Source organism: Sardina pilchardus, chromosome 13, assembly GCF_963854185.1.
Source record: "Sardina pilchardus chromosome 13, fSarPil1.1, whole genome shotgun sequence".
NCBI classification, from domain to species: Eukaryota; Metazoa; Chordata; class Actinopteri; order Clupeiformes; family Clupeidae; genus Sardina; species Sardina pilchardus.
Genome location: NC_085006.1, coordinates 5,096,605 through 5,110,837, shown reverse-complemented (window position 1 = coordinate 5,110,837; position 14,233 = coordinate 5,096,605). Strand labels below are relative to the sequence as shown.

The following is a 14,233-nucleotide window of genomic DNA, read 5'->3' as shown; positions in this document are numbered from 1 at the left end:
TGGAGAGCACCACAGCCTGGAGTGGGGCCTGTGGAGAGCAAAGCTAATGGGTCAGGGCCCTTTGTGGACTCTGTCCTGTCTAATGCCTAGTGTCAGTGACACTAAATAAATATCTACTATTACATTTTACTTGGATAGAAAGCAAAGCCATATGTATTTTATAATTGTTATTTTTTTACATTTGTGATAAAAAAATTATAGTTTTGTATACAGGAATAAAAGACATGATAGAACTCATGAACAAAAGCTAAAATATCTATCTACCTATCTATCTATCTATATGTATACGTATGTAGGTGATCTACCGGTATCTATATATATATCTCACATATCAATAATGAAAAAAGAGAAGGTAATAATGAGGAATTGGGACTGAAATGTTGTCTACAGAGACCTTGGTGCTGTCTTCCCCATTAAGTGTTTCTTTGTGTTTTGCTCGGGCTTTATTAAAATGATGTAACATTTTGGAGTGAAAATGCAAAGTAGCAATCCAAAACTAGATGCCAGGATAGCAAATATCTCAACAGCTACAGTAAATTTTCCAGGAGAGCTGACATAAGCAGGAATAAAGGTGATCCAGACTGCACAGAATATCAGCATGCTGAATGTGATGAATTTTGCCTCATTAAAGTTATCAGGTAGCTTACGAGCCAGAAAAGCCAGTATGAAACACAAGAGAGCAAGGAGTCCTATGTAACCTAATATGGCCCAGAATCCTATAGCTGACCCAACATCACATTCAAGAATGATTTTGTCTTGGTAAAGGTTCATATTCTTGTAAGGAAAAGGGGGGGATATAGTTAACCAAAGGACACATATAAGCACTTGTATGAGAGTGAAGCCAAAAACACTGAGTCTCTGTTGCAGAGGCCCAAACCACTTCATGACATTACTGCTTGGAAGAGTGGCTCTGAAGGCCATTAACACCACTATTGTTTTCCCCAGAACACAGGAGATGCAGAGAACGAAGGTGATCCCAAACGCTGTGTGACGCAACATACAGGACCACTCAGAGGGCCGACCAATGAAAGTAAGAGAACAAAGGAAGCACAGAGTCAGTGAGAAGAGCAGCAGGAAACTCAGCTCAGAGTTGTTGGCTTTTACTATGGGTGTGTCTCTGTGTATGTAGAACACAACTGCCACTAAAATGGTAATTAATGTTCCGAGCAGAGAAAAAAAGATTAGAACAAACCCCATAATTTCAGAGTAAGAAAGGAATTCAATATATTTTAACACACACTGATCCCTATTCTCATTTGACCAGTACTCTCCATCACAAGGTATGCAGTCATTAGAATCTGAAAAAAATATTTAAAAAGATGATGCATAGTTTCCTCATATTAGTGTCATGTACTGTATGTGTCAAAATGTATTTTATTTTTGGATCTTCATGACATACTGTACCTGTTTTATTGCTGATCTCTCCCTCTCCACATGGTATACAGTCATAGCAGCAGACAGGTTTGCCTTTCTGTGCAGCCTTTCTGGTGCCTGGAGGACAGCTCTCACTGCACACAGACACAGGAACCTTTTTGATACAGGGAGAGAGAAAATAACCATAAATGTAATTATTTTTTCAATTCATACTCAACTAACTGTTTTTTTTTATAAAGTGATTCTGTTTTTCTATGCTTTACCATTGATTGACCACCAGCCCATATCATGCCCTCTTGGTCCAGAATAAAACGCTGCTCTTGGGGCATTGACGTGTCATAGATTCCCACAGATTTGAACTGCAAAGTTCCGTCAGCATCCGGCTGCCAGTTGACTACTTCGTACCTAGCTGCAGGGTCTCCTTTGGAGTCAAAGAAAATCTGCTCCCCAGTTTTAGAGGTGTAATTAACCTTCTTTAGATATTCAAGTACCTGTTGGTTAAATGAATAGTTGAATGTATATTGTTTAAACATGTTTTAGAATTACGTTCACTGTGCTTTATATTAATTTACTTGAAATGCACCTTTTCAGGAACTAAAACACTTCTATGGGTTTCATTGGAGGCTGCTGCATCCATGAGAAGATTATGTAGAGAGTGTGCAATGGCATATGCAGCTGTGTAGACTTTATTGGAGATGCGCAGCTCAGATACATCAGTGTACTGATTCTGCAGAGTCTGTAAGCTCTCTGATCCTGTACACTGCAAGCCTCCAAAGGGGTGGTTTTCAAATGAGCACTGAAATGCTGTCTCCCAAAACTCTCTGAGTAACACGTTTTGTGGTGATTTTGAGGGATGCACATTGATGAGAAACTCCTTCAGGCCTTCCAGCTTTACATTTCCAATTGCAAACCCTACAGCACCTGCTAAGAATCTGTAAGCTTTTGTTTCTGATATTCCTTTGGATGTGATCCATGATTCACTGCCGACCCATTGCAACCCTGACACATTATGCTGTGCCAGCTCTTTCAACAGAGGAATTATGTCCCCAAGTGACATAAATGCGACCACTACTTTGGCAGTGGCCTTTTTCATCACCTCGATGATTCTCAGTAAATCTTCTTTTGGATCCGTTCGGAAGAAAGCCTCAGAATATTCTACACAAATGCCAAGTTCCTCTGCAGCCTCCAGAAAGGTGGCTATTCCATTATTCCCATAATCACTCCTACTTCGAACAGTGCCAACCCAAGTCCAGCCAAATAGCTTGACAAGCTCGACCAATGCTCTGCTCTGATAGTAGTCACTGGGAATAGTTCTGAAAAAGGTTGGGAACCTGTTTGTGTTACTGAGACAAGCACATGTGGCAAAGTGACTGACCTAGAAATTGAATTAAAGGGAAAAAGATGGCTGAATAAAAGGATTTCATGTGGAATGCTAGACAGCTGCATATCATGAGAATTATTTTTTTTATTATGACAGCCCTGCTGCTGTTCGTTGAATGTTATATTAAAAACATATAATATATTACCACTGGAATGCTGAAAGGTCCCACTGCAGTTGATATGCCAATAGTAGGAGTGGAGCCAGACTCCCCAACGATGGCTTGAACAGCCGGTGGTCGCTGGCATGATTCTTCACTCAGTGTCTCCCCGTAGCCATTCATCAAAGCCATAGCTGAACGGATTCCAAGAGTAATTGAGCTACAGGCGTCATAGATTTTATATCCCAGAGTTGTTCCAGGGAGGAGGTGTGTGTTGTTGTTTATTTCCTCTATTGCAAAAATCAGTGTCTGAGCAAACTGAAACTCACGCAGATTCAGTCTGTAACAATATTCATGATATAGAAAGTAGTAGTAATTAAAAGAACTTAATGAATATCATTTGCACCTCTATTCAAATATAAAAGTATAACTAATAATTATCAATTAATGAATGTTAAGTTCTAAATAGAATAAGTTGTTTTCAGCACAAACCTTATACAAGATGTAGGCTCTGGCTCTGATGTGAAAGTATGAGTCTCCACCTGTGGCTTTCTATGTATAGAAAAAACTGCCCCGATATTGATATCTCCCTCGGATGACAAGAGAGGCCGTGCTGGCTGGCCCAGCAGACTGCAGCTCTGCTGCATCAGTCCATCAGCACACAAGCTCGCGAGAAGTAGAAGCAGAGGCGTCTGTATCATGACTATGATCATGACTGATCCACAGAAATTATTATATGGTGAGGGGGCCCAGTTTATAGTGATCAAGATATCCCCACAGGGACCGGTAGAATAGATACACTCACAGAACACCAGTCATATTAATACCATTAATGGGTGGGGGGGTGATAGTGGCATGAGGTAACATCATAGGCTCTTACTGAAGACTACGGAGTTGGGCAGCAGAGCCTAGGCTCTGATATGGACCATGCCATTTACATTTATGCCACACTGACACATTTACAGTTTTCCACTGTCTTTTGTAAATACCATGTCCACTTTTTCAAACCTATCTATACTGTGCACTCTACAAGTTTACATCTGAGCACATGAGTAAACCTTTGAAGCACCAGTACCACCAAAAGATTTCATACTTCACCCAGAGGGACTCAGAGTGCTGCCATATCTACAGTATGCTTCATGACAGCTTTATGTTACAACATTCTAAATTGTCTGTAATCGGCCTGTACTATAGTTCAACAAAAAGTGTACAGACCCTTTTATCCCCAATAATATAAATCCTCACGAGTCTACCGCTATAGAATGCTATGTTCGCACACAGTACCACAACATTCCCATATTATCTTTAGGAGGAATTGTTTAACATATTGTATCCACCCCTACAAGTTGGCTGTGAATGCCTTTAATCTCCCCTCACTGACCTCTCAGGCTGTGAACTCAATTCACACTTGAGTTGATATTTATGCTTTGCCAGATGGACATGGTACACAGTCAAAGCAGCAGGCAGACTTGTCGCTCTGCACACACCCTGTGACCCTGGAGGCCCATCACCCAACTACCCCTAATTCCTGGCCCTCTACATAGCATGTGCACTTTCACTACAGTGCATCATAGATTTGGTGCACAAATGTAAAAAGGGAAATTGTATGCTAGAAGATTTTTAGAGGATGATGCCAAGAATACTAAAGTCATGAGTTCAGTAACCAGGAAGCGCATAACATGCTGATGGAAAATGTGTTTGTCTGCGCTACACTTTGAATACCTTTGGGTAACACCCACTAAGCACATGCATGTGTTACTTTGTAACAATTGCTTGTCATGTGAGCCCTATATTAAATAACATAATTATTTATTAGAAATCAAATGATAGGTGCAAATTATACATTTTCATTACACAAACAATGTCAGTCCACATTTGCACAAAAATAAGCATAACGGATAATGTCTGTTAGCTTGATACTTCTTAGTTAGTCAAAGAGCTTTTGAGGGCATTTTGCCCATGAGGTGCTTTTTGGTGTTTTTATCTGGTTTGTATAGAATTATGTAACATTTAGGTAAGAATATGCAGAACAGGACACCAAAACTCGAAGCTAAAATAGCAAATATCTCCACTGCTACTGTAAATTTTCCAGGAGAGCTGACATAAGCTGGTATGAAGCTGATCCAGACAGCACAGAATATCAGCATACTGAATGTGATAAATTTGGCTTCGTTAAAGTTATCAGGCAACCTACGTGCCAGAAAAGCCAGTACAAAACATAAAAGAGCAAGGAGTCCAATGTAGCCCAATACAGCCCAGAATCCTACCGCTGATCCAACATCACATTCAAGAATGATCTTATCTTTGTAGTGATGCATATTCTTGTAAGGGAATGGAGGGGATATAGTTAACCAAAGGATACATATTAGCACTTGTATGAGAGTGAAGCCAAGAACACTGAGTCTCTGTTGCAGAGGCCCAAACCACTTCATGACATTACTGCCTGGAAGAGTGGCTCTGAAGGCCATTAACACCACTATTGTTTTCCCCAGAACACAGGAGATGCAGAGAACGAAGGTGATCCCAAACGCTGTGTGACGCAACATACAGGACCACTCAGAGGGCCGACCAATGAAAGTAAGAGAACAAAGGAAACATAGCATTAGTGAAAACAGAAGCAGAAAGCTCAATTCAGAGTTATTTGCTTTCACAAGTGGCGTGCGCTTGTACTTAAAAAATATAATGGCTACTACAAATGTCAAGCAGGTTCCAATAACTGAGATAGCTGTGAGTAGTATCCCCATTATCTCTTTATAGGACAGAAACTCGGTTGCCTTCCTCAGACATTTATCCCTTTGTCTGTTTGACCAGTATTCTGGATTACAAATAGCACAGGTGATGGAGTCTGGAAACAAAAGAGAAAACCATTAATTAGGCACAAATATAAACAGTACATAGGAGAAAACATTTCACAAAAATGCAGTATGTTCCAGTGTGAAGCATGTAGTTCTGAAAAGTGAAATCATAGGCTGTGGTACTGTAGGTTTGGTACTGTTTTTCTATTATCTAGTATTATTCACTTTGTCCCTACCTCAAATCTCTGTGCCTGCAGTAAATCAGTGCAATCCATCACCCTGAGTTGTTCAATTTGTGTTTAAATAAGTAAGCAACAAATGACAAATGAATACCTGATATTGTTGAAGAGGTAGTCACCTATTTCATTACTGATACTGTATATTGCCTCACAGATTACCTTCTGTATTTATAGAGCTATCTATATACTTTCAAGTTCCAGATCAGTACAGAACGGAATGTGCAGGTGTATCGCTGCTCTCCAAAATGTCCATTATCCTTTTCTTTATAGGTCTATGAGTTGTAACCAACTGAATTCCATTTTTTCACATGTATGAAGTATATTGCAGTGTCACCTGTTTCATTGCTGATCTCTCCCTCTCCGCATGGTATACAGTCATAGCAGCAGACAGGCCTGCCTTTCTGTACAGCCTTCCTGGTGCCTGGAGGACATCTCTCACTGCACACAGACACAGGCACCTACGTGACATAGAGACACACTGATGGATGCTTTGACATTTCAGTCTCTTACACCTAGGGGTAAAGTCTAAAATGTATGTAAAATATTTAAACTTTCAACATAGGTTCAAACACTGCATGTTTAAGTTGTTAAGCACTGTGACAACCAATTTTAATAATGTAAATAAATAAACATACATATTTGAACGGAAAAACGTGAAGTAATTGGTACCTCAGTAGCATTTTTAGCCCATAGTATGGAATTTTCATTCACTGTCAGTTTGCTATTGGCAGGTAGAGAAGCATCATAAAGTCCTACTGTCACAAACCCAAGCTGCCCATCCTGTCTTGGCTGCCAATTTATGATCTCATACTTAGCAGCAGGGTCCCCATTTGCATCAAAAAACACATTCTCTCCCTCTTTAGTCTTGAATCTTATTTTTTTCAGTTGTTCTAACATCTAATAGCAAGGGACAAAGACAGGAACCCATGTTTATTACGTACAACAAAAAGTGATGTTTCAAGTCTTCTTGTTCTTTCATCATTTATACAGTGAGAATTTACTCCCTACCATATGTGGTTCAGGTTGCAATGTGTCGGCACATGTGTTAGTGCAATTTAGTGCCTTGTGCAGTGTGTGAGCCACAGCGTACACAGCCTTGTAGACATTATTAAAGATTGCCATCAAAGACATGTCTGTGAAAATATTATTGACTCCAGACAAATCCTCTTTGCCAGTACATGTTTGCTCGGCAGATTGATTTAGAGGGGTGAATTTACACTTAAACAAGGTCTCCCAAAGCTCAGTGAAAATGGCATTGCCTGAAGACTTCAGGGGCTGTATGTCCAAGATGAATTCTTTCAACCCTGTTACCTCTGCTTTAGGGATAGACAGTCCTATGGCCCCACTTAGGATGTGATGACGGTCCAAACTGGCAATGTAAGAATCGGAGATCCACCCTTCTGTGCCCACCCACTGATATCCTATGAGGTTATGTTCTGCAAATGCATGCACTAACACCTCCAGGTCCAGATGGGAGAGGAACGCCACCAGTATCCGTGAGGTGGACAAACGTACTTGCTCTACTAGCTGCAGCACCTTTTCTTGTGGATAGTTTCTGAAAAAGGGTATAGAATACTCCAGGCAAATACCCATCTGTTCAGCAGCTGCCTGGAAAGTAGCCATTCCATTGTTCCCATAGTCATCATCAGTTCTGATGGCACCAACCCACATCCAGCCAAAATTTTTAACCAGCTCAGCCAGTGCTCTGCTCTGGTAGTAGTCACTGGGAATGGTTCTGAGAAATGATGGATATTTGCTTTTGTCACTCAGGCATGCACATGTGGCATATTGACTAATCTGAAATGCACACAAGGGTTTGATTCAACTTTGGGAAAATCAAAAGACTTGATTATTAATTGAAGTATTTATCTCTTACCATTGGGATGCGGAAGGGTCCGATGCTGGTTGCGATAGCCATGCAAGGTGAGGAGGATGTCTCCCCTATGATAGCCAGAACCTGAGCTGATTTGTTGCACGGTCCTTCAGAGGTGGTGTGGTCATAGCCATTGCTCAGTGCCACGGCACCTCTCACTCCCATAGCCACTGATCCACAAGAGTCATATATCTTATAGCCTAATGACACTCCAGGCAGCAAAGCGGTGCTGTTATTGATCTCCTCCACTGCATACAATAATGTCTGAGCGTATTGAAATGCTCTGTAATTAAGACTGGATAACCATGACAATGAGTAGAATATTAACTATGGCGAACATTTCAATGATCTACTAATAGAGTGCAGAATCATACAGTACAACATAATATACAATACAGTGCAGAACAGAACAATGTAATACAATACCAGCAGACCTGATGCATTGTAGTGGAGGTGGAGCCAGTGTATATGAATATTTATTATTTTTGTAGTTACTATGGAAGGAAAAAATGCCTCCAATGGCGATGTCTCCATCTTTCTGTAAAAGAGGGTAAAAAGGGTTTCCTCTAAGTTTGCACTGAGGTTCACCTAACTTCAGTGAGGAAGCAAACACCCATAGAAATAGGATTGTACAGATTTTTGAATTACCACCGTAAAACATAATTTCCAAGGTGCAGTGATTACAACTGCATCTGATGAGATGGAGCACATATTTTTATACCATGTGGCATGCACAATCCTCTGTGGTATACACATGGTACCCATTTGAAGGAGGTGCTACACTGGAGGTGAAATTAAAGTATTTGAAGAAGGCTTGTCAGGTCTTTGGACCTATGTTTGGCCTGTTGCAGCAAACTAAAAAGTCTTATGAAAGATAAATGCAGAAATCAATATTGAATATCTTGTATCGAGAAGGCGTGAATCACGCGAATCATAGATCTCTTTTAGTTTGCCTACAAATAGGATCCAAAGCTGCCATCTTTGCCCATATAAGGAGTTCCGGGTGTTAATTGAAGCTAACTGCCTATGGCAAGTTGCATTGTAAGTTAGCTCTGGGGTAGCAAAGATCAAAGTGTCCCATCTTCACCTACGGAAGATCACAGTATCCACTTGAAGGCTGAGGACAAAACTGATTAATTTCTGTGTTCTGTATTACTCTTCAACATGTAATTCCAGATTAAAAATAACCTATGGTCTGTTTACGCAAGTTAGCAACATCAAACTTTTGAATGAGGGCAGAATTATGTTAATATGAAGCAGTTGACGTCATAAACCATTATTGGCAGGAAAGATCAGAGCGACGCCTGGAGTTTAATCAGACCTGTGAGGAAAAACTATTGTCAAGACATCAGGCATTTACGCTACTTTACCCCGAAATACAAAAATAAACTTTGGAAATACAAAAGTTTGTTTTCATTTGGAACCTCAATGACCGAATCAGTGGATTTAAAACGTTGAAAACGTTAGCTAGTTTAAATAATTGTACTCACAGCATTAATGGAATGATAACCTAGTTTTAGATTAACTGTTCGTTACAACTAGCCTGGCCCCACCCCAATTCTTTCACCAAGCGAGGCTACAGAGAAGGTGTGGTAGGCAAATATAAAACGGAGATATAGCCCTAATAGGCTACCAAACTTGAAATGTTTTTGAAAATTGTTCATGCATTTTTGGGCTTAAAAATACCTTCCTTGACACCAACAGATGTTTACCAACACCCCACCTCTCCACTCCGAGGGTTACGTTACCAGCAATGTTTGTTGTGGACACAGCAATCAAAAGCAAAATAACTACAACTAGCCTACAGCAAAATAGAATAACTAGCCTATTGATTACGCTTAGCTTGTTCAATTGAAAACTATAATCGTGCCCCCGGTTTGGTTTATTCAGTAATGGATAATATGTGTGACTGCTGTGCTAAACCAGATGACTAGAAAGGGCTAATGTTAGATTTCTTTGGCCAGAGTTGTCTTATAACTACTTATAAAACTTTTTTGGCACAAAAGGTGGCAAACAGGTCCATTAAGGAACTATTAAATACTGATGGAGCATTTTAAATACACATGCTGCCATTCAGAGGTTTCTAAAATTATAAATGCAATATTTGACAGCTAAATGCACTGGGACAAGGTAGCACCCAATCAGGGCTATCACAGCACAGTGGTGTAATGTAGGCTAATGCATTTTCTCCCCGCACTGTCCTTTCACACATGTTTTTGCATTTCTCTGTCTGCGGATGAGGTGAAGTCAGATTTTTGTGACTTTGTAAATAATTGATTCGTAAATAATTGATTCTTCATACATTAGTATGTTTTGGTCGTGGGTAAAATTTGTACAAAATTTGGAAAACCTGCCTTGCAATTTGGCTGACGGCTAGCAGCAGACATCTTGTGATCGGGAGGCAAGGGAAAGCAAAGGAGACTATGCAACTCTCTGGTTTGACTTAACCAACGCCTACGGATCTATCTCGCACAAGCTTGTCGAAACAGACTAACCCTAACTGACAAGACACCATGTTCCAGGGAAGATCTGCAACCTCATCATGGACTACTAGGCTACAACGATTTCAGCGCAAGAGTCTCCTCAAGCCAAGTAACATCTGCCTGGCACCGCCTGGCTGTACAATCTCAGTGTCACTCTTCTCCTTGGCCATGAACATGATTGTCAAGTCTGTGGAGGTTGAATGCAGAGGGCCAAAATTAAGATCTGGGACCCGGCAGCCCCCCCATAAGGGTCTTTATGGATGACTTGACAGTGATGACCGCATCTGTTCCTGGGTGCAGATGGCTCCTTCAGGGGCTTTAACGGCTCATCGCATGGGCAAAGATGAGCTTCAAGCCAGGGAAGTCCAGGTCCCTGAAAAAAGGAAAAGTTGCCGATAGGGTTGGGTATCGTTTGAATTTGAACGATTCCGATTTCAATTCCTTGTTTCGATTCCGGTTCCTAACGATTCTCGATTCCGATTCTTGTAAGACGCAGGGTCAAAAAAGTTTAGGATATGAGCTAGCTAACCAACGGTCTTTCTGAATGACAGTCTGATCTTCTCCATCAATTTAATTCTATGAACTTTTGACTTATGAACTTATGAACTTTACTATACATTTCTCACAGGGCTGTTTTCAACTACAATATAAATATCAAATCTATGAACTGTTGTCTTGTTGCCTCAGCTCGGTTATGCAAACACCTTCTTCGTTTGTGTTTAGCGGCTTCTTCTTCCAGTTCGTGGACTGGGAATGGAAACTAGGAATTGAGATGTAAACTTTTGAACGATTCCCGGGAGAATTGAAAAGCTAGTCCTGGTTCCCATCGATTCTCGATTCTCGATACCCAACCCTAGTTGCCGACCATTTCCGCTTTACCCTTGGAGAGACCATGATTCCAACGGTGACCTATCAAGAGCCTGGGCACAATCTTTGACAGCTCCCTGAAGGACGCAGGACTTCTTGTGATTTGAATTCTGTGGGCTCTGTTAGTCTATGAGGTACCAATGACAACGGTAGAGGCACTAGAGAAGACCATCAGCCAGTTTCTCAGGAGATGACTAGGTCTCCCTCGGCCCTTGAGCTGCATTGCCCTGTATAGCCATTCCACCAAGCTGCACCTCCCTTTCAGTGGACTATCAGAGGAGTTCAAAGTCACCTGAGGTGATGATCTACTACAGGGACTCCACAGATGTCAAGGTGGCCTCGGCAGGTTCGTGGTGAAGACTGGGAGGAAGTGGCAGGCACAAGAAGCCATACGCAGAGCCCCAAGACCATGGGTACCATGGCAATGGGGAGGGCAGGCCTTGGTAGCCTGGATTGATGAAGCCAATGAGCGCAAAAGGGCCAAATACTCTGAGCTCACCACATCGTGCCGGAGCAATGGCTGGAGAGCCTGCTGTGAACCAGTCAATATCGGGAGCAGAGGTTTGAGGTTTGAGGTTTGCAGGTGACTCACCACAGCTCAACTGTTTGGAATTGGAGGGCTGCAGTCAAGGAAAGCCACCAAGAAAATCCTTGAGGCAGCAGAAAAGGCCTCCCGATGGTTGTGGATCTGTAGGGGGGATCCGTGGTGCGCTACTTGGACATAAGCCGGCTGGGTCACCCGGGCGAGGGTGTCTGATGATTATAAAGCATCGAAACACCCTATGACCCCGGTTTTATCACTGATGATGTGTCCAAGTACAGTATATTCAAGTTCTATTATGATGATGAGTGAGCGTATCTCTGCAGAAGGACTCATTGCTAAGGTCTCACCACCAATGGGTAGATCTTGTGCACCCTCAAAATAGCTGTTGATTAAATGCACCTTTTGACCAGGTTTTTCTTGGTCAGTGAAGTTTTTAGTAGCATTAAAATAGCACTTTTCTATTAATTTTTTCACTGATATGCCAGTGGGTACACAGTGTTCATTTGACAACTTGGGAATTCGCCGTTTGGCGGAGTTTGGAAGATTACTGTGTTGGGTGTAAGCTAGGAACAAGACTTCAGTCATGCCTGGTGCCACGATGCGCCAGGTGTCAGATATGACCCTAATTCAGCAAAAGGTTTTCTTAAAGAGAAACTATGGAGGATTGGTGATTTCATCTCCGGTTTCGCTTTCGCTTTTCGTTTTCGCTCGTTTTATGCTTGCATATTTCTCTGCAGAGCTTCCCCTACAGCTTTAGCGTGTATATTTGTATATGTATATATATACTGTATATATGTAAGGGATAATGTATAGAACGCCGGTCATTATCGGAAAATAATTCCCGACAGGACGGACAGAACCCCGACGCACAGCGGAGGGGTTTTGCTTCGTACTGAAGGGAATTATTTTCAGATAATGACCGGCGTTCTATACATTATCGCGCTTATTATATGGCTACTTGCCAAAACGAGAAAATAAACTTATCTCAATGTGTCTTTAGCAATGACTTGGCTACCGTTTCGTGGCTTCCGCAACAACTAGTGGAGTGAACCCGTTGCCATTGGCAGCGGTCATTATACCTTCGGAGCGGTCATTATGCAAATATAACGGACCGGTAGAACGTTGAGAGGCCCATTCAAAGTGAATGGGAGCTCCCTCAACATTCTAGAGAGCCATATAATAAATATATATATACATACATATACAGTAGGCTATATATATTTATAAATTGCAAGTGTAGTTCTTATCGTTCCTCACACGTCTCAGACTTCCAGATGTACACAAGGAGCGATCGCTCCCCGGACAAACTGCAAGGCTGCAATAGCGGATACGGACACTGGGGGCGGGAGGAAATATTACTGTTCTTGATAAAACTGGTCAGTCAAGCAAAGCAACGATTTTTAAGCGATTTTATAATTATGAAAATGTTGCATAGGGTCTCTTTAAAGTACGTTATTACTAGGGCTGGATTTTAGTCCCAAAGTCCTCTGCAATGTCTGCAGCAAGGAATTTGCATATCACTGGAGTTCGTCAACTCTAAAGTACCACATCAATGTAGATAAATAGTGTTGACATTGGGGAGTGTTGATTTGTGTCCCCTAGGTTATAACTGTGGCCTGAAACGCCTTGTATGTGACTGTGAAAAACACATCTTCCTGAAGCACTTTTTAATTTATTTAGGTCATATTTCAGATTGTTATGGCCATTATTTGAATAGTGAAAATAATAAGAGTTTTTGAACTTTAACACTTGGAGGTCCGGGCCCTTTCACGCACTTTGAGGCAGTCTGCTATACCTTGAGATTTTTACGTTTTCTAACTAAAAACACCTATGCAAAAGTGGCACATATGGTTATATTCTAGAGGTCCTCCACAATAATTATATGAGAGTAAAGTGGATGTAATGAAATTACTTTTTTATTATAATTCAGTGTAAACACAACTATTTAAAAAACAATATTCAAAGGTCAAAGGTAAAAAACACACTATAAATATATCTAGCTAAGACTTTTGAAGTTTGTACCTTGAAAACAACGGTGTTGGCTCCATATAAGTAAAAAGAACATTCGAAAATTGTATGTAGTTTTACAACAAATTGGAAAGAAGTCAGACTGTGTCACTTAGTGAGTGGCTCTTTCAAATGCAAATTAAGTTGAATGGGCTTTTTGAATGGGCCTGCAGCAGATGAGAGGACTGAAATCCTAGGATTTTGTTTTATTGTTTTTACAAAGTGCTATTGATAAATTCTCTTTTAAAACTAGTTTATTAAACTAGTTGATTAAAGGTTTCTAATGGTGTCACTTATATGTTTCTAGGACAAGAACTAGCAGAGATTGAGATGTGTGTTTGGAACAGTTTTTCAAATCCCCAGGGGGGAATTTAGACTCCAGGGTGTATGTCTAACGTTGACCATTCATTGATTTCATTTGAATTTAAATATTGTAAATACTTTCACAGCAAAAAGTATATGCGATTCATTTAGATTAATTGATCACAGAGTATGTAATTAATTAGATTATTTTTTAATCGATTGACAGCCCTAATTATTACACATTGAATTAATATTGTAAATTGATTGTGA

At 40.8% G+C, this 14,233-nt stretch overlaps 1 protein-coding gene and 1 pseudogene across 1 annotated transcript; both read right to left on the bottom strand.

Annotated features, from left to right (window-relative positions):
• Window positions 1-384: 384 nt before the first annotated feature.
• LOC134099417 (extracellular calcium-sensing receptor-like) lies at window positions 385-3,499 on the bottom strand. Its single transcript, XM_062552281.1, has 6 exons — window positions 3,345-3,499; window positions 2,901-3,192; window positions 1,958-2,749; window positions 1,638-1,865; window positions 1,405-1,528; window positions 385-1,298 (listed from the first exon to the last, which is right to left on the bottom strand). Exons 1-6 carry the CDS (start codon window positions 3,497-3,499, stop codon window positions 385-387), a joined length of 2,505 nt encoding a protein of 834 aa, XP_062408265.1.
• Window positions 3,500-4,783: 1,284 nt separating this feature from the next.
• LOC134100030 (extracellular calcium-sensing receptor-like) lies at window positions 4,784-10,418 on the bottom strand (annotated as a pseudogene).
• Between the last annotated feature and the right edge of the window lie 3,815 nt (window positions 10,419-14,233).

What these genes read in the sequence shown, in the direction of transcription:
- LOC134099417 (XM_062552281.1), bottom strand. Translation starts at nt 3,499, where the DNA reads ATGCAGCAGAGCTGCAGTCTGCTGGGCCAGCCAGCACGGCCTCTCTTG. An exon ending in GTGTTTTAGTTCCTGAAAAG is followed by an intron (nt 1,866 to 1,957) that starts GTGCATTTCAAG and finishes TTTAACCAACAG; the next exon opens with GTACTTGAATATCTAAAGAA. An exon ending in AGAGATCAGCAATAAAACAG is followed by an intron (nt 1,299 to 1,404) that starts GTACAGTATGTC and finishes TATTTTTTTCAG; the next exon opens with ATTCTAATGACTGCATACCT.